This window comes from Xiphophorus couchianus, chromosome 2 (genome assembly GCF_001444195.1).
Source record: "Xiphophorus couchianus chromosome 2, X_couchianus-1.0, whole genome shotgun sequence".
Classification (NCBI taxonomy): domain Eukaryota; kingdom Metazoa; phylum Chordata; class Actinopteri; order Cyprinodontiformes; family Poeciliidae; genus Xiphophorus; species Xiphophorus couchianus.
In genome coordinates, this window is record NC_040229.1 from 4,156,324 (window position 1) to 4,182,811 (window position 26,488).

Sequence of the window (26,488 nt, forward strand, 5' to 3'; positions counted from 1 at the left end):
AGACTGACATGTGCAACAGTGTTATCATTTTTAAGCTCTCATTTTCTGCACAGAATATTAATAAACTTGGTTGAGTGATTTTCACATGTAAGCTGCAGTATGTCACTTTTATTTTTAAAAATAACCAACCCTAACTCTAACCACTTTGTTGTGACAGTGTGGTATGAGACAGATTCTCCCAGTCGACTGGTTGTCGACTGTTTGCACGTCAGCCCAATAGGGGGCGATAACGTACCTTCACGCAGGTTGCCAACAGCCAAAAGACATCCAGAGAAGAAGAAAGGGAGGCGGAAGAAGGCGGCCGTGGAACCAGGAAGAAGGGGCTTATTTTAACCAGAACAGGCTCAGAACCGCCAAAGAACCGTCAGAACTTCATCCTCTGTAACTGTCAGGCATCGTGTTCGTGTCGACATGGAAGGTGGGTTTTGTTCTGACAGATTAAGACTCTGTTAATGGGATTGGCCTGTTTTTAACCTGATCACTGGGAGCTACTGCTAGCCTGGGCGCGGATGCGGCTTGTTGTTTTCTTCATGTTGAGCTTCGAGTTGAACTGAATCTGATCATTAAATCAGATTCCAGCTGGATTCAAATTACTGGCTAATAATTCACGTTAAAAAGCAGAGACTTCCTGAACTTTTCACCTGTACAAACTAAAACTTCCAGAAACAAATTTTTATAATTAAAATTTTTAAAATCATTTTTACAAGTTTGGGCAAAATATTGAATCATAATCTATTTGATGTTCATTTGAATATTATTGACCTTAGAAACCAGACATTTTTTCTAAAGTGCCTTAAGAGGACTTTGGCTATGAACTGGTGCAATTTCAAAGCGACATTAATATGACTTTATTAGCATTATGAAACATGCTTACCCTAACAATAACCCATCATAACATCACATTGTTTACTTGTCTTTTCAGGTAATTTGTTTTTATGTCATGTTTTATGAGAATCGGTATATAATGGTGATTAAAATGTAATCATCATGCTTAGAAAAACTGAAGAAAACACAAATTATTAAATTCAGTAACTTTAGTCAGTATAAATATTTTCTGGTTATTTAGATATAGATATTAATGAAAACCTTAAAATTAAACTCCAGGGTTTTTATTTGGTTGGAAGGGGCCATTTTTCTGAAATACTGAAATGCTGCTTGATGAATGATTTATAAAAATGGAATTTAATATTTTTAGTATTTGCAGTGAATCTGTTTATTAATTAATATTTGTAATGTTTTCAGTTAACAAAAGGATTATTTGAACCGTACTTATGGTCTCAACAGCCATATTGTGAAGTTTGCTCTCATTCATTTTAATGCACTCTGCTCTCTTTCTCCAGAAACACTCTTTCAGCTGAGGGTACGTCCTGAGATCATGTTTGATCCGTATTGTCTATACAAACTAAAAGTTCAATTCAAATAAACTAAATTATTGACAATTCAAGTGTCAATAATTGACACTTTTTCCTGGTTTCTCACAGTTTACATCGAAGCAGCTTGAGAGACTGGCCAAGAAGGCAGAAAAGGAGTCAGAAAAGGAGCAGGCCAAAGTCAAGAAGGTGAGGATTAGGAGCCGCTTTAATGCTCAGTGTAGTTCAGGACGGTCCAGATTTTATTCTGCTTACTTATTCTCTTTCTTCATTTCTACTGTCACATCTCTACGTTGGATAAAACATGCTGAGAAGGCTTGACATGGATCAGCAAACAGACCAGAACCAAATGACTTGATCCAATTTTGGGTTGGAATATTTCTAACCGGCAGAATTTGGAGTTCAGTGAACAATTAGATTTTCAACTGGAGTACAGAAAGTCCAACTTGTTTGGCGTATTTTAAGGCGTTCAAATGCAAACATTGGGTCACAATCTGCTCTGCTCTTCAGTCCTTGATGAACTGAAGATGGAGCAGAGTGGCTTTCAAAGCCCAACCTGCTTTCTGGTTGGTCAGAGAACAGAACTGATTCATGGTTCTCCAAATTTAGGGTTGAACCCCCTGAACTATGAAGACCCTAAATGAAATTAAGTGACTACTTCTACACCTCACCTAACTAATAAAGAGAGTCCACTTCTTAGTAATTTAGTATTAGTATAAATGTAGTTGTTCTGTGAAGCAGCCAAGAGCACCTGGGGAGCTCTGGAGGAGCTGCAGAGATCCACAGCTCAGGTGGAACTGTCTATTAGTCTTGGACTTTATAAATCTGGTCTTCATGGAAGAAGTCCAGGGTTAGCCATTGTTGCACTGCACAGATTAAACTGTACACAGCTGTAGAGTTTAATCTGTGCAGCTGTGATGGAAAGTCAGATGATGAATTCTATCAGGTTTGTTAAGTCATTTCTATATATTTTTTTGTTCATCATTCTGTAACCCATAATCATATCTTGAAGATGAACATGATGATCCTTCAGCTGGAAATCTGGTGCTGCACTTTTTCTCCTCACATTCTTAAAGTGGTCAGGCTACCTTCATGAATAGAGTGTATTTATAGAATCGGTAGAAGATGACTCAGCATTTTCTCTAACATGTATTCATGAAATACCTCACCTGTCTCACATGCTCCTTCATGCCAGTCAGAGGAAGGTTTGTAGCTGGCACCAAAATGGCCGATCATCCGTTACCTTAATTAAGAGTAAGCAACATTATTTTGTTCTGTTCATTGAACTGAAGCATGTCTTCACCTCTGGGTTGGTAGATGGAACTATAGACAGTTGTTGTGGCGCAGATTAGTCAGCAGGAGGCAGCACAGCTCCACCTCTGAACAGACTTGTTTGGAACCCAGATTACTATTTTTAAAGTCTGCTGTCTGAGTCATTGCTATATTACTCATTAGATTTAAAGCTGTTTTCTGACAGTTGTAAAGTAACAATTTTCACTAAGCATTAGTAACAAGATAAAACACAGAAAACAGCTAAACCTTCTGATCTACAGTGACAGTAAAGAAGTACATTTAAAAAATCCTTGTTGGTGGAAAGAAAATCTAACTTTAGAGTTTTATATTAAATGGATTTTCTTTCATAGCTTTGTCTTAACTTCACTGAATCTTATTCATATAAAATGCTTATAATTACCTGAGAGACCAAACAGCTGTCAGTGCTGTTGTGTGTTTCTTAAAGACATGATTTAATTACAAAACAGAAATAGTAGAATTTTTCTCAACAGGCTTTGCAACAGAAAAATGTTGAATGTGCTCGAGTTTATGCTGAGAACGCCATCAGGAAAAAGAACGAAGGTGTGAACTGGCTGCGCATGGCGTCCCGAGTTGATGCGGTGGCCTCTAAAGTCCAGACTGCCGTCACCATGAAGGGAGTGAGTCTCACCAACTGGATCAGCTCCACTTCTGTTTCACCCAGAAGTCTAGAATTTGACACTTCATTTTCTATTTTTGATTAAAGTGTATAATATAAATGTTAAATTGATGGGATTTCCTGGTATAGGTGACTAAAAGCATGGGCCAGGTGACCAAAGCCCTGGACAAGGCTCTGAACTCCATGGATCTGCAGAAGGTTTCCGCAGTAATGGATAAGTTTGAGAGCCAGGTTCAGAACCTTGACGTCCACACCTCAGTGAGTCGCTGCAGAGTCTCCGTCTGCTCTCGTGCTTCAGAAACTCCCTCCCTAACCTCATCTGCTCCTGCCCGCACCAGGTGATGGAGGACTCCATGAGCTCAGCCATGACGCTGACCACGCCCCAGGAGCAGGTGGACGACCTCATCCACCAAATAGCAGAAGAAGGTGGCCTGGAGGTGATGGACCAGCTGAACCAGCTTCCTGCTGGAGCAACGTCACTGGGTGGAGAGAGTTCCCGGAGCCAGGAGAAGGAGGACCAGCTGTCTCGGCGGTAAGGGTCACCTGTCTGACCAGGTAGATCTGTTTGAGGTGTAACACCTGGCAGACACCAAACCTGAAAAACAGAAAAATCTAAACCCACATAAAGGAAGTCAACCAATGAACACAGACACATTAAGGTAAAGGTAGATCTAAATTACAGGTTGATGTTAATCAAAGCATTTACAAAGAAATAAAGATTAAGAATGGCTTTAAATACATTAAAAAAGACCAACCTCTCAGACTAGAAGTCTTTCTCCAGTTTGAGTCAGGCTTAGCAACCCTGAAGGTTTTAACCAGGATCAGAGTGAAGATTATCTCAAGAAAACATCAGACCAGGTCAGAAACAGAGAATTCTATCAGATTGGATGAACTGAAATAGGACAGAAAACTATTTAGAGTTGTTTAGCGGTGACTCAGGACAGTCGGTACAAAACGTTTATCGTGACTCAGTCATTCTTTAGACTTTACCTTGTTGGCAACGTTGCGGCAGCAGACCTAACCTGTGCTGAAATCATGTGAACACTAAAGACTGATGTCCCCCTGCTGGACAAAAGAATCATCATTCAATATTGTTTGAAAATTGCAATGAACTTTTTCTAATGTATGATGTGTAGAAATATCAGTACTGATGCATAATGAGATCTAATAGATAGATAGATAGATAAGATTTATTTGTCATTGTCATCAACAGATTACAACGAGATTGAGATTTGCTTGACTCGAGTTAAAATGCAGGTTATACATAATATACAATATACATACATAAAAAAGATAAAGAAATGAATAGTACAAAATGAGAAATAAATAGACATCAGAAGATGGTTGCAGCGCCTGGAGGTGTCACAACAGAATTGACATTTTTAACAAAGTGGTGTCAAGAGCAGAAGTTCTTATGCCTTTGAATTTAGTGCCATGATTGCCATCGGGTAAAAACTGTGTTTTAGGTGATTTGTCCTGGTTTTTATTGCTCTGTATCTCTTGCCTGATGGCAGCAGCTGGAAGAGACCATGGCCAGGGTGTGAAGAGTCATTTAAAATGTCCAAAACTTTCTTGTGGAGCCTGGAAGTGTAAATCTGTTCCATAGTGGGGATGGGGCAGCCTATGGTTCTCTCTGCTGCCCTAACAACCCTCTGGAGCGCCTTCTTGTCCGCTGATGTGCTGCTGCCGTACCAGACACACGGACCGTACGTGAGCACACTCTCTATGGAGCAGTGATAGAAGGCCTGCAGCAGGTCTGAGGGGAGACGGTTCTTCTTGAGTATTCTCAGAAAGTACAGTCTCTGCTGTGCCTTCTTCAACAGCTCCTTGGTGTTGGTGCTCCAGGTTAGCTTGTCCTCCAACTCCATGCCCAGAACCCTGAACACTGGGACCCTCTCCACACAGGTCCCACTGATGGTGAGAGGCTGGATGTCTGTTTTGTTCTTCCTGAAGTTGATCACCAGCTCCTTTGTTTTGGAGGTGTTGAGGAGCAGGTTCTTGACTTTGCACCACTCTGACAGCCGCTGCACCTCATCCCTGTACTCCAGCTCCCCCTTCCCGCCTGAGATGAGACCAACAACAGTCGTGTCATCTGCAAACTTTATGATCTTGTTGCTGAGGTGGTTGGAGACACAGTCATGAGTGTAGAGGATGTAGAGAAGTGGGCTGAGCACGCAACCCTGTGGCGATCCGGTGTTCAGGCTCAGAGCAGTGGAGGTGTGGGGGCCCAGTCTGACCCTCTGGGAGCGACCTGTTAGGAAGTCCAGGATCCAACTGCAGGTGGCTGATGGGAGCCCAAGGTTTGCTAGCTTGGACACCAGACGTTGGGGAAGTATGGTATTAAATGCTGAGCTGAAGTCCACAAAGAGCATTCTGACGTAGCTCCCCTGCTTCTCTAAGTGGGTCAGGGCAGCATGAAGTGCTGTGGACACAGCGTCCTCTGTGGACCTCTTTGCTTTGTAGGCAAATTGGAGAGGGTCCAGCTCAGCAGGCTGGCCAGCGAGGATGTGACTCCGCACCAGTCTCTCCAAGCACTTCATGATGATCGGTGTGAGTGCCACTGGACGGTAGTCGTTCAGGGTGTTGATGTTGGTTCTTTTCGGCAGGGGGACAATGGTAGAGGACTTTAGGCAGGGAGGGACAGTGGCTTGAGACAGGGACTGGTTAAAAATCTTTGTGAAGATTCCAGCCAGTTGGTCTGCACAGTCTTTAAGCACCTGTCCCGACACACCGTCAGGTCCCGCAGCCTTCTTTGGGTTCACCTTCCTCATCACCTGCCTCACCTCACACTCCTCTACTGTGAGAGCAGAGCTGCTGTGGACAGGCAGCTGTGATGGAGCTGTGGTTGGTGTCGCCTCAAAGCGGGCAAAGAAGATATTCATCTCCTCTGCCAGGGAAGTGGTTCCCTCCGTGCATGGCTGGTTGCTGGATCTGTAGCTTGTGATGTGCTGAACACCCTGCCACACCTGCCTGGTGTTGTTGCTCCTGAGCTGCTTCTCTATTCTCCCTCTGTATGATGCCTTAGCTTGGCAGATGCCTCTTCTCAGGTTGGCTCTGGCAGAACTGTAGATTGCTTTGTCCCCAGACCTGAAAGCAGCGTTCCTGGCTTTCAAGAGGCCCCGGACCTCCTTAGTCATCCAGGGTTTCCTATTCGGATAGATCCTCATGAGTCTGTTCCTGGTGACATTGTCCGTGCAGAACCTGATGTAGTCCAAGACTGCTGAGGTGTAGTTCTCCAGGTCCTGATGTGCAAAAACCTCCCAGTCAGTTCTCTGGAAGCAGTCCTGTAGTTGGTGAGAGGCATCCTCAGGCCAGATGGTGACAGTCCGGGTTGTACTGGGGACACGTTTCCGCAGGGCAAACTTCTCTTATTACATGAGAGAGAAGAGACGACAGAGTGTAACAGCCAGTTTATTCTATCCTCAAATGAAATGTGGTACCGAGTGTCCTGGAGTTTAAGTAAAATATCCCAAAGTCACTTTTAAACACAATTATTCTCCATCGTCTTCATTCTGGTTCTTTTTCGTCCACTGGATCTTTCCTCTGATCTCTGGAAGTTTTGGTGTCGTTATGCGATCAGCAGGGACATCCAGGCCAGAAATCAGAAACATTACGAGACGACAAAGTTCAGCGTCTGAATGCTAAAGGATCCACCTCCCATTCTACTGCTGGAACCTCCAGAAACTGCAGTCTGGTACTAAAATCTTCTGCTAGGAACCTCTGGATCAATCAGACCTCTACTGGATCTGATTCTTTATCTGTGAGAATCTGAGATTATAATCTGGTTTAACAGGGAGCCGATGAAGAGAAGCTGTAATTTCCAGCAGATGTTTGGGTTCAACCTCCGGATCCCAGCTGAAGCTTCACAGGTTCTGAATATTTCAGCCCACCAGAGGGCGCTGTGGTTCAACAGAGTGAAGTATCTGAGCGAGATTTAGAATAACTAAAGAACTACATCTAGAATAACTTTAAAGTATTTCCTCAAATCTGTGAAACAGAAAATTATTCTGGAAATCTGAGAAATTATGCAGCTGTTTCATAAAGTATAATATCATTGAAAAGTGAATTAATTTCAGTGATTTATTTGCAATATTATCCATAGTGATGCATCTGAAATGCTTGTTTTTGATCATTTTAATGTTTTTGGTTTATAGTTGATAGAAACCACAAATAAATTTTACATCAAACCAATAAAAAAAATGTATATCCAGAAAATCTGAAAAGTAAACGCTCTGAAACGTCCTGGCAGATGCTGCTCTGGGTTTGGACCAGATAGAATCGTAACAGAACCAACAGGCTCCTCAGATCTTCACTGATTAGAAACTTTAACCCCAGATTCATGGACACATATTTTCAAATGAAAAGGCTGCACTTTGGATCCGGTCCTTTTCTTGTTACGCTTGGGTTCTGGAGAGGTTCTGTGAAGGTTGGAGCTCATGTTCTGAACCAAACCTTCTGGACTTCCTCCAGGCTGTTCAACTGGTTCCGCTACTATGGGCTGCAGTCAGCCCTGCTGCTTCAGGACGTTTTTCTCACACAGCTACTCCTTCCACTAAACTTTCCAGCAATCTTCATTCTGTGAACAGCCAGCCTGTTGTAGCTTTCCCTCCTTGCAGAGAGCAACAGTCAGCAGTCCTCTTCAGTGCCCCCTGCTATGAAAACTCCTTTTATGGATTTTTCTGTCAGAATCATCCAGAACAGAGAGTCAAACTCCAGTCCTCCAGTCGCTGTCCTGCAGGTTTTAGATGTGCCACAGATACAAAACACTGGAATGAAACGGTTTAATTACCTCCTCCTTGTGTAGATCAGTTCTCCAGAGCTTTAGTGACCTGATTATTCTATTCAGGTGCTGCAGCAGAGGCTCATCTAAACGTTTTACAAGAAACTCCAGGACTGGAGTTTGACACCTGTGATCCAGAAGGAAGAAACGAATGTTTGCTGAGAAGCAGAAAACAATTAGACTTCAGACCTGGCAGGGTTTATTTTCTTACATTAATTCATTAATATTGCAAATTTTCTGTTATGATTTGGTTTGTTTTTATTAAAGTTTTAATTTAAACTGCTCTAATGATTTGAACTGAGCTCAGTTTGTCTGGATTTTTGCTGCATGTTTTTCTGCTGTCAGTTTGCTGAAATGCAGCTGATGTGTGAAATGTTTGTTTGCAGGTTGGCGTCTCTGAGGAACTGAAGGCGCTGCTGCATGGAGGAGCAGGACGGCAGCAGCTAAATGTTTCGATTGAACTGTTCCTGCTGGGAGAACTTAATGAGTTTATTGATTTTCCTCCTCTGGCCTAAAAATAAACCACAGCAGCCAGGAATAGCATCAGCTTAACTTACTGGCTCCATCAGTCTCCTCTTCACTCCACTCACAGGAATCTGGATGCAAATGTTGTAAAATATGTTTCTAGTGATGAGCTCAGCTGTTGATCTGCAGCGTGGTTCTCAGACCAGATGCTGAAAACACTAACAGGTTTATTCCTCTTCCCTCCTCAGACTCAGACAATCCTCCCATTTCTCTTCTGTGGGGTTTAGTTCAGTTTCTTTCCTGGGTTCAGATTTTCTGCTTTAAAAGCCTTATGTTGGGACGCAGCTGCTTCTTCCTTCAGTGCCTAGAAAGAGCGGCCGGGTAGGCGGGAAGTTTTCCTCGCTCAGAAATGGTTTTATTTGTTTTTAATAGTTAGCCATCATAGGTGGAATTCTGATCCAATTATGGATCAGAACCAGAACCATGATGTGCTCCAGATGATCCTCTGCAGCGTCTCCACTGGCGAGGTTCTGATCTGGTTGCAATCTGGTTCCTGTCCGGTTCCTCGGTGATTCAGAAGGAAGTTTCTGATGTTTTGTTGCTTATCGGTTTTAATAATTTAGGTTTTATTTAAACTGTTCAGCACTTTTTGTTTTCCATATTTGTCTTGTAAAATAAAGTTCTGCCCTCTGTTGTCCGTCAGCCGTTTGTTTCTCCCAGTTTGATAAAAATCCAGAAGCCACAGACATTTTTCAGGCCCTGATTGGTTGGATTCTCCACAGTTTTAATTATAAATCTGATCTATTAACATCATTATGCAAATCTTCAAGTGTTATTCACATTTATTTTGCTTTTCAAGTCAATCAGAGTGAAACGTTCTCATCTCTTGATCTATAAATCTGACATCACTCATCATAAAGGAAAAGACAAGAAAACGTTCCTACTCTACCACCAAATAAACCTCTTAAATATTTTAAATCTGATTTTTATCTCGTTGTTTCAGACTGAAGTTAATTTTAATCTGTCTCCAAACTGTTTACATCTTAAAAAAGGGAAAAGCTGGGATGTGCTGTGGTAGCGCAGGGGTTAAGCACAACCCACTTAAGGAGGCCTTAGTTCTCGTTGCGGCTGTCGCAGGTTCGATTCCCGGCCTGGCGACCTTTGCCGCATGTCTTCCCCCTTCTCTCATTACCCACTTTCCTGTCAAGTAACTATCAAATGAAGGCCACTAGAGCCAATAAAACCTTTAAAAAAAAGGGAAAAGCTGAAATGGATCAAAGTATTTCTATTAAAAACAGATAAGAGGATTAAAATGCAACTAAGTCATAGAATCAGTGATTTATCTCAGACTGAAACAACAAAGTTGAAGTTTAACCTTATTAGAAACTATTTAACTCTAAAGATCATGTTATATTTCATTACTATGCCACTTATGAATCAGACTCTAAAACCAACAGTTAAACAAGCTTTAAACATTTTAGACACAAATCTTCCCACTATTGTCAGAAAACCTTTTGATGTTTATTTAAAAAATGCTTTTTGTTCAACCAGATTCTCAGTGTGAATGAATACATTCAGGAAAATCTGAATATTATTCGGATTAATAATCAGATATAAAATAAAATAAAAAGACTGAAAAAGATTTCAGTCTTTTAGGAAAATCTGAATTAGTTTGGGAACTTTCCTACTATCAGACTCAAGTTTATCCCTGTTTCTGTTTCTCATGCATGTTCAGCTTTAGAAAGAAAACTTCATTCAGTTAACGTTCTGGTTCTGATCCAGGCTGCAGGGTCGCTCCTCTGTGACCTTTGACCTCTTCGTCTGCAACGTGAGACAGATCAAACATTTGCTTCCAGATGTTTCTGTAAAACCAGAAGGATCGTCTTCATCCCTCCTCTTCCTCCTCACTGAAGGGTAACCCTAGCCCTAATACAGGAAATAGCGCCCCCTTCTGTTCTGGAGTGCAATGGTGCCATTTCGACATAAGATATGGAACTGGCATGTGGTGTGTCCAGAGGTCAAAAGGGGGCGGGGCTAAAGCCAGAAGTGGAAAATTGGGCTGCACTACGCACTCAAACCTTCAACAAGCATCTAAAGGGCGGAACGAGGGAGGAAGGGAAAAGATTGGGACCGGGCCTTCATCCTCCAGGACAAACAGGAACCCCCATTACCAAGGAGCTCCAGACTCTAAAAGAGGCTGAGCTCCATTCCTGAGCCCCCACCCCAACTGGTTGCTACTCCCCATTCAGAAGCTGAAAAAGAGGTGATGTAGAGAAGGACACCTCCGATCCCCAAGACCCTCTGAGTGTCAATGGCTGTTCCCAGACCCTCATGATGGATGGATGGAAGGACGGATGGACGGATGGACAGACGGATGGATGGATGGATGGATGGACCCAGATCCAGATCCAGATCCGCCTCCTCCTCATCATGCACCAGGAGTCTGAACAAGATGGAGGCAGAAACTGAGAGTCATTATTAGACAGAGGGCAGCCAGACTAGATTATTTAGCTAAATTATTATATTTAGCTACATATTATTGCTGAGGGGTACAGGGAGGCCTTTTGACATACAGATTAAAAAAAATAAAACATTTGAGAATAAAAAAACTCAAAAAGGCCACTAGGGGCATCAAGGTTAAAAGGGGCAGGGACTCAAGCCCCCTTCGCCCCCCCTCTGCACTTGCCTGTAATGCATCCATAAAATATAATCACATACATGATCATTTTAACATGGAACATACCTTTTTTTAATAGATCTTTATTGAGATACAGAATACATAACAGTACAAACACAGCATACATTGTGGTATAATATCTGCCAGGGGTTACAAACATTGAGACAATACATCACCATAACGTTACATAAATAACATAAAGAGCATGTTTTAATAGCTTTGGTATTGGTGGAATTTTCAATAGTTCTAATATATTGTTTGACCTCATTTTCAAAAATGGAAAGAAATGGTTTTTAATTAGCGGAACGGCATTTGTGAATGTGGCATTTGGCTAAGAATATCATAAAATTAAGAATATCATAAGATAAATTTTATATATAAATATACAGTATATTGGTTATTGGGTAGTCAATGAGGCCAAACAATACATGCTCAAGACAAAGGGAGAAATCTGGTTCAATGGAAATACAAATCAAAGTGCAAATACTTTTCCAAAATTCAACAGAAAAGGTATAACACCAAAATAAATGAAACACATCTGCTGGATTTCCTTCAAAAAAGAGCAGATAATATCCATATTCTTGTTAAAACGCTGTTGTAATTTACCTTGTTATGATAAGCTCCAGACCTGACGCCATACTGCTGTCTCCGCCCCTCGGGCAAACACGTGACGTCACAAATACGGAAGGAACTGTCTGGTGTTAATTTAGAAATCAACACCAGACAGAATTGCTTTTATTTAACTCTCTGGTATAACACCAACTAACTCATGTTGTTGAATTTGACTAAAATGTTTAAGTGTTGAATTAACACTGGATTTTTAACACACAACACCAACACTGGAAATCTACCACTTTTGAATTTGCTGTGTAGGACTGAACTTCGCTTTGGGTTTTCCTCCATTATTTTCCTCATGTGTAAATAAAGGAGGTAATGCCCCCTCGGCCCCCCGTGGTCACGTGACCGCCCCTGCTGACGGGGCGAGCTGTGACGCAGCGCCGCTCCATGGATTATGAACCATCAAGGCAGTCATGGTTAGAGTGGGAGAGCAGGAAGTTTCTTCAAAAAATGAAAGCATTCAGCCTATTAATGAGCATTTATTCCATCTGAGGTATTAATCAAACATTATTTTGTTAGTAATTGTTTATGTTTTTGACAGTATGTCTTTAACATGTAAAAATATTTCTGTCTGATGAAGGACGAAAAACATCATTAGCATTTTATGCGATAAAGGAAGTATATATATTTGTGTTTCTGTCAACTCATATGGTTACACCAAAGCTTTTCCCTGATTGGTTCATCAAACCTCATGACACCTCCTTCTCCTTAAGCATGTACTGTAATGTGCTTAAGGAATATATATATATATATATATATATATATATATATATATATATATATATATATAGCTTAAATAGTTAAATAGTTCTTTAAATATTTAATTTTTTAACAGTGTTAGTTTGTAGTCAAATGAAAAGAATCAGTGGAAAGGAAAGAAGGTATGAGACTGTTTTACATTTAATTGCCAAAATACTTTAATGTAACTTGCCAATGCAACAATAATATAGCAAAAATATAATTTAAATATCTATGAGGTAGCTAAACTATAGTAATGAAAAACTCCTCCATTTTAATGACTTGCTAATTTAATCTCAGGTTGCAACCAGTTGAAAACAACAACACCCAGTCCTGAGCTGAAAGAACCAAACTTTGGTCACTATTATCTAAAAAACACTCAGAATAAGCAGGATGAATGCTGCATTAAAGCTGAATTTCTTGTAGACGATTGATCTGATTTTCTAACTGGATCATTGTGATCCAGTCCAAGTCTGGAAACTCCTAATAATCAAGGTCAAAACTCTAAGATACCATCCCATAGTATGAACACGAGATTCCTCCATCTAACCTAAGCTTTCATTTTTATTCACGCAATTGGGCTCATAGTGTTCGCTCATCTAAGGAGATATGAGACTTTTATTTTGGCATGCCTGTGCGAAAGTCTGCATCTTCCTTTAACCAGCTTGACGTCACGCCTCGGCAGAAGGCTGCAGCGTCCGTTTTCATTATTTTTTCAATCCCTTTTCATCTTTCTAGAGAAAAAAATGAGCGAAAGAGGCGAAGCTGCGGTTCTTCCTTCGGACTGAAGACCAACCGGCCGGGTGTGGGTTGGATTCCCGGAGCTGCCGCGGTGCAGCTGGGCTCCGCCAGGGCCGGACAGGGCGGGGTGATGCTTCGGGTCCGGTATAAAGGCGGTACGAAAATGGGAACCAGACAAGACGGGGAGGCGGCCGACGACGCGGAGCTTTTATCCCAAAGACAGGAATGAGAAGTTCGGCGTGCCGGCTGGTTCGGGCGGCGGTGTAGCCGTCTGCGGAGGGCCCTGGCCGGGCCGACGCGTGTCTCTGCGGCGCCCCTCCGCCCTCTGGCCGCCACTGCGATGAGAACGCTTTTTACTCTCTGTTTGCTCCTGATCGGCGGACCGAACCGGACCTGGGCCACCGGGAACCTGACCGTGGACAGCAGCACCGACACCAGCCGGACGAACCACACCGGCTACATCTCCATCGGGGACGGATCGGCGCAGGAATTTGAGTTTCCGGAAAACACTGAAGGAGTGATCGTGATCTCCAGTCGGTACCGGGGCTCCAGCCGGAAGCAGACGGTGAGGGTTCGGTCTCTGGACCCGGAGGTCCTCTCCGTCCTGAATGTGACGGCCGGCGGCCTGGAAGGACCGGCCGGAAGCTTCATCATCAGCATCCGTTCCGGGTTCCCGGGCCGGGCGCCGCTGCAGATCCAGCTGCTGGACCGGGACCGGGACTGGGACTCGGTTCCGGTTCTGATCGAGGAGAGGACGGACTACTTCATCAGAGTGGAGCCCAGCGAGGCCGACGCGGCCACCCGGCTGCTGCAGTCGGGGGGCCTGTCCCACTTCACGGAGAACCCGGTGCTGTTCGCCTTGCTGCCCCTCATCTTCGTCAACAAGTGTGCCTTCGGCTGCAAGGTGGAGGTGGAGGTGCTGCGGGCTCTGCTGCGCCGCCCGATGGCGCTGCTGCTGGGGGTGCTGGCCCAGTTCCTGGTCATGCCGCTGTACGCCTACTGCGCGTCCCGGCTGCTGTCGCTGCCCACCGCGCTGTCCCTCGGCCTGGTCATCACCTGCTCCGCACCGGGCGGCGGCGGCGGCTACCTTTACAGCCTGCTGCTGGGGGGCGACGTCACACTGGCGATCTCCATGACGCTGGTGTCCACGGTGGTGGCCACGGCGGCCATGCCGCTGTCCTCGGCTGTGTACGGCAGGCTGCTGGGCGTTCACGCCGCCCTCCACGTCCCCTTCGTGAAGATCTTGGGCACCCTCCTCTTCATCGCCATCCCCATCTCCCTGGGCATGCTGATCAAGCTGCGGCTCCCGGCTCTCACCCGCGTCCTGCTGGTGCTCATCCGGCCCTTCAGCGTAGTGCTGATGGTCGGTGGCATCTTCATGGCCTACCAGATGGGGGCGTCCATCCTGGCCAACGTGCAGCCCCAGATCGTGGCAGTCGGGGTGACGGTGCCTTTGCTGGGCCTCCTGGTCGGCGCCGGCCTCGCCAGAAGCGCTGGCTTGGCTCTGCCGCAGATGAAAACCGTGAGCATCGAGGTGGGCGTCCAGAACAGCCTGCTGGCTCTGGCCGTCATGCAGCTGTCCTTCCGGCGAGTGGAGGCGGACTTTGCGTCCCAGGCGCCCTTCATCGTGGCGCTCAGCAGCACCTCGGAGATGCTCCTCATCGTCCTGGGCTCCTTCATCTGGCAGAGGCTCTGCTGTCCTCAGGAGTGACGGCTGATTGTAGCTGCAGAATGGACCTTTGGAAACCTGTGGACATCCGTCTGCCTTCGTGGCGGCTCGGTTCCGGTCCACTCATCACTGTTGTACAGCGGACTGATCTTTTCTGCTTCTTTTAATGTCGTTTTTGGTATTTATTTTATTTTTTTTTTCATGGAAACCAAAGGCCTTTTACCCCTGAGAGTTTTGTGTGTTGCTCCTTTTCAGATCAGATTCTACTGTGAGCTTCTTCATGCTGATATTCCTCTGAAGACAGAACTTATTTTTCTACAAGACGGCTTTTTGTATTTCTAAAATCAGACTGAAAATGTATCATGTTTACAAGTGATCTATGTGTCTTAGCCTGCGAGGGGAACATGAGAGGAACACCTTTCAAGGAACATGATGATGTGATTATTTCCTTCAGAAAGTATTTGCCACTGATTGTGTCCTGGATATTTCACATCCATGTACTTGAATATTTGAAAATGAAGAATAAAGTCCTTGTGAGAGCTTTAATTTCTCAGCTGTGTGTTTTGTTTCCAGGGTGCATTTATCACCACGTTGAGCTTTTTCTCCTGGTGGTGAGACTTTCAGCAGCTCAGTGTGAATCACCACCAATTGCTTCTTTAAACTCGGCTTGTTACAATGGGGTGCAAAGCCAGCCACGCTACGTAAAGTACTCCCACTCCTGAACCTTTCCACTTTGTCATGCTCCCAACAGAAACGCTGATGTTTGTTCTTAGGATTTTCTGCCACAGATCTGAAAAGGGTTTTCAACTTGTTTTACAAATAAAAAATCTGGGTTTGTATTCATTCCCCTTACAACACCCATAAATAAAATTAGCTCCATTCAGTCAGATATTTTCAGGGCTGAAAGATGAAAATTGTCAAATGATCATTTTCAAAGAAATTATTTTTGTGCTTTCAAGTTTTTCCTCTGAAAAGTGTTAAGTGTGTAAAAACATGAAGCGAGCTGGTCCGACGTTCCTGAAATGTGGAGCTGTTGAATAAAAAGGAAAGCTAATGAGGAAATGTGAGTTTACTAACTTGTTGCAACATGGGACAAGGTCCAGGTTTTATCTGAACAGTTTCATAGGGTCGAAGTTCACAAGTTTCACAACAACACAGAAAACCTTCATCTGTAGGCTGGAGCTAAACACTTTGATGGTGGGAAACAGAAATGTTTGCCTCTGTTTGGTAGCTTGAGCTCTCAGGAATGTGGCGCAGCTGTAAATCGTCCAAACAGGAGAAGCTTTAAAATGGCGGTTAGGGGAAGTCCAGCAGAAACAGGAAGAAGATCATGTGAGTCATCACTGTGGACTCCTCCTCTGCTTTGTGTGCAGGATGGTAAACATGAATAGTGGAGCCATGTGTGACATACAGGAGCATCAGTACAATAAATAAATCTCCCTCTTTTTAAATGTCTTTTGTTTTTGAAAATTACATTTAAAGACATTTATATATGAATTGAACCTGAAGAAAAGCCCCCTGAAAATTGGCATTTTACAAAAAAGTTAACTTGTCTTTGCAAAGAAACGAACAATACAAAATATTAATGTGGGTCCATTAATATAACTTATATTTCAAACTATTTAAAATACAACAATAAGAACTATTTACAACTAGAAGATGTGTCTATTAGGCGTCTGCATCGCCGGTCGATGTGACTGATCGCAGCTCGTTTTGGAGCTGTTTGGACTAACACTGATGAAGAGTTACTTGTGCAGCAGACCACAGAGTTTTAATGGTATTTAATGGCATTTTAATGGTAGTTTTTCACAAAAGGGTGCAGAGGATTGGAATTCCACAAGGCAGCTGTCTTGGTTCGCTCTGGTATGTTATTTTTTTACAAATGATCTACCTTTTATGTTAAAACATGCAAAATTAACAATATATGCAGATGATACTATGCATCTGCAAAATCATTATCTGCATTGACATTAATCTTAAACAATGAATTGGAAATTGCAGATCAATGGGTTTTAGATCATCAACAGCAATCATCAAACTTAATCATCAAACAAGTGGCAGAAGCGTATGGGCGGGGCTTTGGCTTGTATGTCAGAACTTGAATTATCTCTCAGATGGAATATTGTCACATAATATGGACAGAATAACGCTGCTCATTTAGTATTGAATTGTTCTTCCAGGACAAAAATAAACACAATGCGTTTTAGTCTAAACTGGCTAAACGTCCATGATAGGATATTAGCTTCATTATCTCAACATGGAAAACTTTAAGATGCCAGAGTCATGATTTTTCTTTGCTCCTTAAAGAACAATTTAAGTTCATATGGAAATGTGACCAGACATGCAGTTATAGGATGTTTTCAAATTCCTCAGGCAAAAATTTAATTTCTCCTTGTCACCTTTACCTGCAGAGCGAAGACAGAGCGGCGCTCTCTACCATTAACTCCAATCAAAGCTGAAAAGAGGCTTTTAAAAAGAAAATGAAAAGCTTTTTTAGAAGAAATATACCTATAACTGGAATGATTAATTATTTTATACTTGATAAATTTATCAACATTTTGTATGAACGGTAGCTACTTTGCATTGATATGCTAAATTTGTCATCTGTCATATATTAGAGTGATTTCTATTGTATGATACGTGTTTTTAATAGTAGACACCAGGAAGAGTTGGGTGTAAATACTAGCTAATGGCTATTCCAAGTAATAAACAATAAAGTAGATTTGTTGTTGATTTTTATATGTCAGGATATGAAACACCAACTTCAATTCTGTTTCGTAGTGGAGAAGCAGAAAGTTAAAAACTGTTTCCCTAAAAGAGACCGAGTTGATGATCTTCATAAGTGTGAGCTATGAAGGGTTAAAGAGAAGTTTCAGTTTTAATGGATAAAACTTCTTCCTTCTAGAAACAAGATGGCTGCCGGTCATAGGTTAGCAGAGATCCATCAGGCTGAAGGACAAGACTTCAGAGACAATGTCCTCTGGACAGATGAGACAAACTAGAGGTAGTTGGACATAATGTTTACAGGGAACCACATCAAGACAAACACCTCAAACAAACTGTCAAGCACGGTGGTGGAAGGTGGATGATGTGGGCTTTTCTTAAACCCACATGTTCTGTGAACCCAACCAGGAACCCTGCAGTATCCCATACTGTTCTACAGCACAGTGGGAGCTAAAGCTTGGAGAGGATTGGTCCATTCGAGTCTCAGGTTGTCATGATGCGTTAGTTAAAGAGGACACAAATGCAGGGGCAGTGAGTAGATTAATGAAAAATGTGAACAAAGACTTACAAAAACACATCAGAAACAAACAAAAGCACAAGGAGCATGGCTGGGACCTAAAGCGAAGTGACAGGAGGAAACAGCGGCAGAAGTGTTTCAATACTGGACTGAATGTGGGACAATGGAGCTGAGCTGACTGGCTAAAGAAATCTAATACCAAAGAATAACTAGACCTAAGAAACATAATAAAACTGGAATAACTACAGAAAAGAAATCAGCTAAAACCATTAAAAAGGACTGAACTAAAGTAAAACAGAAACAAGACTGATCTAATCAAAGAAACACAGAATAATAACGAAACCTTAAAAACAACTGAAACAACGACCCAAGGTCTGAACATTGGTGTAATAAATAATGGCACCGTGTTGTTTGTTCTGTTTAGATCTCTTCAGACTCAATCTGAATGATTTCAGGACCTGGGAAGCATCAACTGCACCCAGTTGGCTGCACATCCCCCTCTATTTATTTCTCTATCCAGTACATTAGTGGCACAATAGGCAGATGGGCTTTTAAATATTTAAGAGGACAGGATGAATTAAGATTTCACGAGTTTCTTTTTGCAGCTTTTATAAGTAGCTCTTCTGTTGCTTGAACATCTGCAGCAAAGCCTGGCAGAAACCAGTACCTGGTGGACGGTTGCTTCACTCAACTTTCTCTAAGTTTGTTTGAATTTTCAGCCTGATTAGTGATAATTTTCTGTTTTGAACAAGTGGATTATCAGAAAGCTTGAAGAAGTATTGAACAAAATCACGTTAGAAGACGACTGGCTGCAAATGAGTAAAATCTAGAACCCAGGAGGTCATTAACGGGCCTGGGTTCTGTTTCACCTGAGAACCAGAAAGTGAGGAAATATCGGGCGGGTCCTGAAGCATGAGCTGCTACACTTTGTTCTGTGAGACATTTGGGTCACTGAGCCCAGATCGGAACCAAGTTGATAGTTCTGTTTTATACAAAGGGAGAATTTAACCCTAACCAATTCACTTAGATATTCAAAAACACTCCTGCTTCATCTTTTATAACATTTCATTCAGAAAATGCATATTAATGAATTTAGACCAAATGCTTGCTAAAATCTGCAGTGATCAATCTATACACCAGATCTAAAGTGACAGTGTAAATTGAGCGTGCCGGATCCTCTGTGGAAGAACAGAGAGCAGCAAACTGGTGCTCATGTTCTGACGCCTAGAGGAACAAAGCTGAGCTGAAGCTGAAACTTTTTTTTTTATCAGTGACACAATAATGTTGTTCTGCAGCTTTACTCAGATTTCACCTCAGGAGCCAAACAGGAACCTGATTCTCTGCTCTGCAATGCAAAGCAACATAAAGAAACATACAAAGCAATCTGCTGGTACAACAAGATATTCTAGGACAACTTGCTAAGAACCAGAGGAAATGGATCAGATGGTCTGTAGTCACGCACCGAGTCCTCCATCAATAAGGTTCATATATATCGGTCAAGTTTGTGGCGATGGTGCGCCAAGACTTTACCAGAAGAAGAAGAAGAAGAAGAAGAAGAAGCTCTTACCTGATTGGCTGCAGGTCCGACCAATGACAGCACAAAGCGCCAAGAGGAAACATGGCGGACACAGAAAGCAGGAGCAAGACAAGTTAAACCTGAACGTTTTCTGGAACCAAAACCTTCTCTGACCCAGAATCGCCTCGGAACCGGGACCTTCTCTCCAGACATCATGTCCCTCCAAACGTCCTGTGGGTCGCAGAAAAGGCCGCTCTGCTCCCTCCTCGGTGAGTTAATACACCTGGCCGGGTAAAGTTAGTAATGTTCTGATTATGGACCTAGTTAAAGCTTTGAACGTTCTATAAATATAGAAGAAACTGAATAAATATGAACGGAGCTAAATATGACACTATTTTCTAGAATTGGCTTAAATATTGACGTTTATTCTATTCAGCCTCACAGGGTGAAATATTAATAAAAATTAATAAAAATTCTCAGCCCTGTTAGGATGCCAGGTTTTATGATATGGAAATAAGCTTCCTGGATGACCTTTAACCCGTAAAACTCAAATGAAACATTTAGTGAACCTAAAATAAGCCAGAAGAAGAACCGGGGACAACAAGAGAAGAGGCTGACTGCAGCTTGAAGATCCTGAAATATTAAAGTAGATTCCAGCAGCAGACCTGCAAAGCTGCTTTTGAGCAGGACAATTTGTCCACAATTTTTAATTCTCTAGTGAGCGGATGTAAACGTCCTGCCACCTTTCTGCAGATTGAGGAAACATCTGGAAGCTTCCTTGTCTTCCTCTGTGCTGAGGACAGAATCACATCCCCATGGAGGAAGTTTGTCTCTGAAATGGTTTCTAGTTTTCTAGCAGAGTCAGAAACTTTCTGCTTTGTGATGTTTAGAGAATGTTTTAATATTTCTTGTTCTGCTCGGTCTCAGCTGGCCGCGGCTTAAAGAAGCCAAAGCTTGATGATGGTGAGCGGCTGCAGGAGGCCGCGGTCCAGCTGCTGGACCGGAACCAGAACCTGTGCAGCCTGTTCCAGGAGCTGCAGGTGAGTCCTGGTCCATCTAACAGACAGGAAGTCTCTTCCTGCAGTAACCTTTAGATGTTTGATGTTTCCATAACCCGGATCCATGTCGCATGATCTGCTTCCAGAACGTGGAGCAGAACCGAAACCCGGAGCAGAACCAAACAGCGTCTGATGCTGACCCTTTGAACGTTGCAGGACTGCTAGTGGGTGAGAATGTACACAATGTACCTTTTTATTGTCTGACATGAAGGTCAGTGGAGATTAATTTATGTTTCCTTAACAAAAATAATAATTTCAGAATTGTAAACAATTATTTAAAATCTTCCTTCAGAGTCAGAAGTTTCCGCCCATCTCCTCAGTTTTTGGTGAGTTAGTTGCTTTCAGATCAGTGATGTCAAAACTGGCTGGCCACAAAATTTGACATTTTTGGAATTAAAAATCAAAAAAAAAATTTTTTTTATTGTGTTTTTCATTGTTTTTTTTAACATGCTCAACAATAACTTAACATCCAGTGTTTTAAAAAAAAAGGATGAAAGTATTGTGAGCCTTGTGGTAAATGGATCTGGATACAAGTGGAGATCTAGATTGGCCTTTGGCTAGACCAGCTGCTTTCATCCATTCATCACATTTCTTCCTCTTATCTGGGGTCGGGTCATGGGGTCAGCAGAATCAGTAGGAGGCCCAGACTTCCCTCTCCCAGCCTCCTGTTCCAACTCCTCCAGGAATCCCACGGTGTTCCCAGCAGAGGAACATCGTGCCTCCAGTCCTGGATCTTCCACTGAGGCGTCCATCCTAACCAGATGCCCCTCAACTGGCTCCTCTTAATGTGAAGGAGCAGCGCTGTATCGACGCCCACTTCGCTAAACATACATACTGATGTACTGTAGGTACATCACTGCAGTGAAGCGGGCGCTGTATCGGCGCCCGCTTCACTGCAAGCGTTGCACCAATCCGCCTGTCAACCTCCCTCTCTATGTTTCCCTCTTTCATGAACCAAGAGATACTTAAACTCCTCCACTTGGGGGTTAGGGTTAGAATAGGGTTAGACTTACCCTGACGTCCCCCCGACCCGGAGAAAGCACTCTACCCTTTTCCGGCTAAAGACACACAGATTTGGAGGCACTGATCCTCATCCCAGCTGCTTCACACTCGGCTGCGAACCGCTCCAGTGAGAGCTGCAGATCATGACCCGATGAAGCCAACAGGACCACATCATCTGCAAAATGCAGAGATGGGATCCTAAGGTCACCAAAACGGATCCCCTCAACACCTTGGTTGGTCTACAAACTCTGTCCATAACAGAATCGGTGACAAAGGGCAGCCCTGGTGGAGTCCAACTCTCACCGCAAACGAGCCCAACTTCCTGCCTGCAGTGCGGACCAGACTCTGACACTGAAACAGGAACCTGACAGCCCGTATTAAAGGGCCCGGTACCCACAGGATTCCTCAAGGGACGAGATCCAATGTCTTCTCCAAGTCCACACAGTGCATATACAGTACTGACCAAAAGTTTGGACACACCTTTAAATCCAATGAGTTTCCTTTATTTTCATGACTATTGACATTGTAGATTCACACTGAAGGCATCAAAACTATGAATAAAACATGTGGAAATATGCACTAAACAAAAAAGTGTAAAACAACTGAAAATAGCCCTTATATTCTAGTTTCTTCAAAGTAGCAACCTTTTGCTGTGATTACTGCTTTGCACACACTCTGCATTTTCTTGATGAGCTTCAGGAGGTCGTCACCTGAAATGGTTTTCACTTCATAGGTCAACCTGTCAGGTTAATAAGTGGGATTTATTGCCTTATAAATAGTCATGAAAATAAAGAAAACCCATTGAATTAGAAGGTGTGTCCAAACTTTTGGTCTGTACTGTACTGTAGATCAGTTGGGTGAACGCCCAGGACCCTCCCGGACCCTGGTGAGGGTGTGGAGCTGGTCCAATGTTCCACAACCAGGATATGACCAGGAAGATATTTTCCACCAGCTGCCTGTGGTGCCACAAACGGCTCCCGGGCCGCACTTTGGACACCGCTGTTCTACGGGGATGGATTCTTCCTCTCTGAATGGCCTTTCAGTCCATGCTGGTCCAGGACTCGTTTCGCTCTCCAGGTCGTTAATCAATGATAAATCGACCAATGGGAACCAACTGATTTATTGATGATGCAGTTATATAACCAAGTACACATTATATGAATAGACCAATCAGAGGCTTTCAAAGCCATGACATCATCATGGGAACATCTGGTTTCAGCTGCTGATGGTCAATCCCAAAAGAAACTAGTCCCAGATTAACAGATTACTCGCCTCCACACCAAGATCAAATGTTTGTCTCTCATTATTTTGCTCCTCCCCAACGTGTTGTCTGCTGCAGGGAGCGAACTGCGGCGTCAGGCCGAGCGACGGGGCGTCTCCGTCGGAGCCGTGTCGGTGAAGACGATGTTGGACAGACTGGAGGAGATCGTTGGGGGACAGGAGGACAAACTGAGGCAGATGTTCACGTCTTCTCAGAGAGTGAGTGAGTCTGATGGACCCACAGCTGCAGCGCTGCACGACACTGATACCGATACCGGGTCACCACTAGGGTACCCTTACATGTTCAGTTCATCTGACTGTGCTACAGAGCTTCTGCTGCTGAGCTTTTCCATTTGTACCTGCTTCCCGTTTTCTGGTTCCTCTTTGGGTTTTCTGTGGTTCTGGTCGCTCTGGGTCAGTTTTCCACCAGCAGCTTTATGACGTTTCTGTTGCAGATGTTCTGACAGGTTCTGTTCTTCCCTGTCCTCTGCAGGTCCAGTTGCAGGTTCTGTTGGAGGCCGGCAAACTGCTGCTATACCAAGGAGTTTTTTGCCCCAGGCTGCTGTGGGCAGAGTACCGAAGAGATCAGGTGATCACACACCTGGCCGGGGTTCACTTCCTGCGGCTCAGACACTTTTCTCCTTCACTTGCATGTTTTTACAGTTCTGAATGTTTTTAGAACTTTATTCTTAACTGGAGATTAAAACAACCAAGGAGACAGAACCTTGGGTCATGTGAATCTGGTAATCTGGAGTGTTTTTACTCTCTGCCAGCAGGAACTTTGTGCAAGTTGGTGAAGCAGACACTAAACCCAGGCATGTTGTGTTTTCAGAAGCATCCTCACCTGGAGCTGCTGTACTTTCTTCACCTTTACAACATCCTCACTCTGGACTACATCATAGAAAGGTGAGCTTTGCTTTCTGGTTTGGTTCATGATGAAAGTTGGATGTTTCAGGAGCTGCTGATGCTGCCTGACCAGAAAGCATCTTGGTAACCTGAAGTCAGATGCTGCCGTATTTCTGAGCATGATGAGAAGAGGTTTAAGGTTTATTTTTCTGATTGGTTGTCAGATAAAAGAGAAGGTGTTGTGGACCCAAACCGCTGCCGTTACTCATCTAATGTCCTCTTCGCTTATCGGTACCAAAGGATCAGATGTTTAGAGCCTAGAAATAAATTTGTTTTAGCTGCATTTTCAATAAAATCACTTCCTCGGGTTTCAACAGGGTTTCATTCTGACTGAGACGATGGAAGCAGAAGGAACTGATGTTGATGGTCAACATGTTCTGGTTCTGTTATCCAATCAGGAGCCATGTTCAGCTTTCCATCAGATTATGAGCTAAACAAGGTTCTCAAAACCTGTGGGAGAGAAACACTCCCACAGCATCACTCCTCCTCCATCATGCAATGAGCCTGAGGCGCTTTAACTCAGAAGAACTTGAGCCTCACACTAAGGTTTTTCTGGCAGAACTTAGCCGACCAATCAGCACTCAGATGGAGTCTACTGGTTGCTATGGAGACTCCAGTCATGGCTCTGATGGAACAGACTCACCATATCAGTGATGAACCTCCTTGTGTTCCAGTGATGACGCCGTCGCATCATGGCTGCCCGGTCAGTTAAAGGCTCTCTGCTGCTGGACGCCTCCGCAGGAGGAAGAGGAGACCAGACGAGTTCAACAGGAAGTTTTATCCAGTAAGAGCTTTTTTCTCCAGATTCCTCTGTGTTGTAACCATAAGTAACGTTAGTTCCTGCATCAACATGCAGCAGGACTCAGTTCAACTTTACAGCCTTCCCTCATACTGAGCAAGCACACGGCGACAGTGGAGAGAAAGAAACTCCCTTTAACAGGAAGAAACCTCCAGCAGAATCAGAACCAGAACCCTGCTCAGGACAGGTCATCTCTGCTCTAGATCAGCTCTGTGATGCTTCAGAAAGGTTTGAATACGGTTTTGGTTTTGCTCTGAGGTTCTGATTTTGTACTGTGGTTCTGTTTGGACCTGAGGAGAGTCCAGTTGCCGGTTCCAGAGAGCCGCAGCTGAAGACGCATCTCCTGTGTTTCAGCCGTGGTTGGAGTCCTGGTGGCATCGCCGAGGAGTTTGGTGCTGGATGAGCTGCTTCACCGTGAGTCTGCTGCGCCCGCTGCTGCGCCCGCTGGTGGCGCATTTACTTTCTGACTGATTGCTAAGATTTGGCTGTTGTTTTTAGGGTTTCTGGACATCAAGGAAGAGTGCGATGAAGGAGCAGAGCGATGGTTGGTTTCTTCTTCTTAACCTTCAGGTCTGTCTGCTCCTTGCAGAAAGGGTCAAAGTTCACGCTGCCCTCAGTCCAGATTCACAATCATCCCAAGGCAGACGGGACAAAAAGTCGCACCAGACGGTTCTGGGTCCTGGTGTCCTGTCCAGCTTTCACATTAAATATCGATTATGAGGCACAAACTGAGGAAATGTATTTTTTACATTCTAGTGAGGTTTTAGCATCCTTTTATTTTTGCTTTCTTTATTTTGTGTGTGTGTCTGAGGACAAATGCGGTTCAGTTTCATTGTTTATTTAAACAATAAAATATTGAAATCATGAAAAACAAGCTAAATCATCTGTTTGATGCTTCCTGGTCTAAATAACTGAATGTCGTCAGATTTTAGTGTATTTATGTGAGTTTTGACGCGTTGTAGTTTGATATTGTTTACAGAAAAAGCCGCACATTTTCACGGCAGGTCAAAAGTTTGCGTATATTTACAAACTTTTTTTAAGGTTTTGTTGGCTCTAGTTGCCTTTATTTGAAAGTAACCCGACAGGAAAGAGGGCGATGAGAGAGGGGGAAGACAATACGGCAAGTGTAACCAGGCCAGGAATCGAACCTGTGACTACCGGCACGAGGACTAAGGCCTCCATATGTGGGTCATGCTTTGCCCCTACGCCACCACAGCGCCCCACCACATTCATTTTTATATATGCTGGCTTGTGCGTAAAATATGATGGCGCTGCACATTTTTTGTGTGTACGCCGCTTTACACACGAGGGCCCTGGTACCCTCCCACTGGGACGTCCCTGGAAAACCTGGAGACGTCCTGGAGGCATTCTATGTTTTCCAGGTTTGGTTCTATGTAGGGCTGTACCAAATGCAGTTTTTTGGCCGATCGTAGATTACAGATTGTCAAAAAGCCTGACCTGCAAATTCCAATTTTGTCCATACCAAGATTTTGTCTGAAATGTTGCTAAATATAGCAAGAAAGTCATTGAGTTGGTAAGAGTGGGGCAACTATTGTTACTGCAGACCTGACCTGGTGGGTAGGACTAACAGTCCAACCTCTCACTGCAGAGCAGAAGAGGACAGTGGTTGAGTTTTAGACCTTTGCCAACATAGATAAGATCGGTGGATGAGATTGGCTTAACATGTAAGCATCGACCAATCACCACCCAGCTCTCAA

At 43.5% G+C, this 26,488-nt stretch overlaps 3 protein-coding genes and 1 long non-coding RNA gene across 11 annotated transcripts in view; 3 read left to right on the forward strand and 1 right to left on the reverse strand.

The window, feature by feature from the left end:
* The first annotated feature begins 259 nt into the window (after positions 1-259).
* chmp1a (charged multivesicular body protein 1A) lies at positions 260-9,247 on the forward strand. Its single transcript, XM_028006120.1, has 7 exons — positions 260-418; positions 1,341-1,360; positions 1,482-1,559; positions 3,155-3,301; positions 3,430-3,558; positions 3,639-3,832; positions 8,467-9,247. The coding sequence occupies exons 1-7, from the start codon at positions 412-414 to the stop codon at positions 8,486-8,488; spliced, it is 597 nt and encodes a 198-aa protein (XP_027861921.1). The 5' UTR covers positions 260-411; the 3' UTR covers positions 8,489-9,247.
* On the reverse strand, positions 8,838-12,606 carry LOC114137597 (uncharacterized). The gene is made up of 2 exons (XR_003594040.1): positions 11,829-12,606; positions 8,838-10,988 (listed from the first exon to the last, which is right to left on the reverse strand). It is a non-coding gene; the product is annotated as an uncharacterized LOC114137597 (long non-coding RNA).
* A 146-nt stretch (positions 12,607-12,752) lies between these two features.
* Positions 12,753-15,534, forward strand: slc10a3 (solute carrier family 10 member 3). The gene has a single exon (XM_028005900.1). The coding sequence runs from the start codon at positions 13,660-13,662 to the stop codon at positions 15,028-15,030; it is 1,371 nt and encodes a 456-aa protein (XP_027861701.1). The 5' UTR covers positions 12,753-13,659; the 3' UTR covers positions 15,031-15,534.
* Positions 15,535-19,766: 4,232 nt separating this feature from the next.
* Positions 19,767-26,488, forward strand: part of fanca (FA complementation group A) — a 35,690-nt gene continuing 28,968 nt past the window's right edge. For 5 of the 8 annotated variants that reach the window (XR_003593947.1, XM_028005604.1, XM_028005618.1 and 2 more), the window contains exons 1-9: positions 19,767-20,014; positions 20,673-20,785; positions 20,890-20,971; positions 23,145-23,284; positions 23,559-23,654; positions 23,898-23,971; positions 24,646-24,755; positions 25,125-25,184; positions 25,269-25,314. Coding sequence is in view for 7 of the 8 variants with exons in the window: in XM_028005604.1 (XP_027861405.1) it covers positions 19,960-20,014; positions 20,673-20,785; positions 20,890-20,971; positions 23,145-23,284; positions 23,559-23,654; positions 23,898-23,971; positions 24,646-24,755; positions 25,125-25,184; positions 25,269-25,314 (776 nt within the window). In the remaining variant the exon portion in view is untranslated. Of the gene's footprint in view, positions 20,015-20,672; positions 20,786-20,889; positions 20,972-23,144; positions 23,285-23,558; positions 23,655-23,897; positions 23,972-24,645; positions 24,756-25,124; positions 25,185-25,268; positions 25,341-26,488 lie in introns of those variants that run through there. The other 3 variants (XM_028005611.1, XM_028005628.1, XM_028005659.1) reach the window with 3 other exon arrangements.

Bases quoted from the DNA above. Each gene is read 5' to 3' on its own strand.
- chmp1a (XM_028006120.1), top strand. The intron at 3,302-3,429 runs GTGAGTCTCACC...TTCCTGGTATAG, and splicing joins CTGCCGTCACCATGAAGGGA to GTGACTAAAAGCATGGGCCA. The intron at 3,559-3,638 runs GTGAGTCGCTGC...TGCCCGCACCAG, and splicing joins ACCTTGACGTCCACACCTCA to GTGATGGAGGACTCCATGAG.
- slc10a3 (XM_028005900.1), top strand. From the start codon at position 13,660: ATGAGAACGCTTTTTACTCTCTGTTTGCTCCTGATCGGCGGACCGAAC.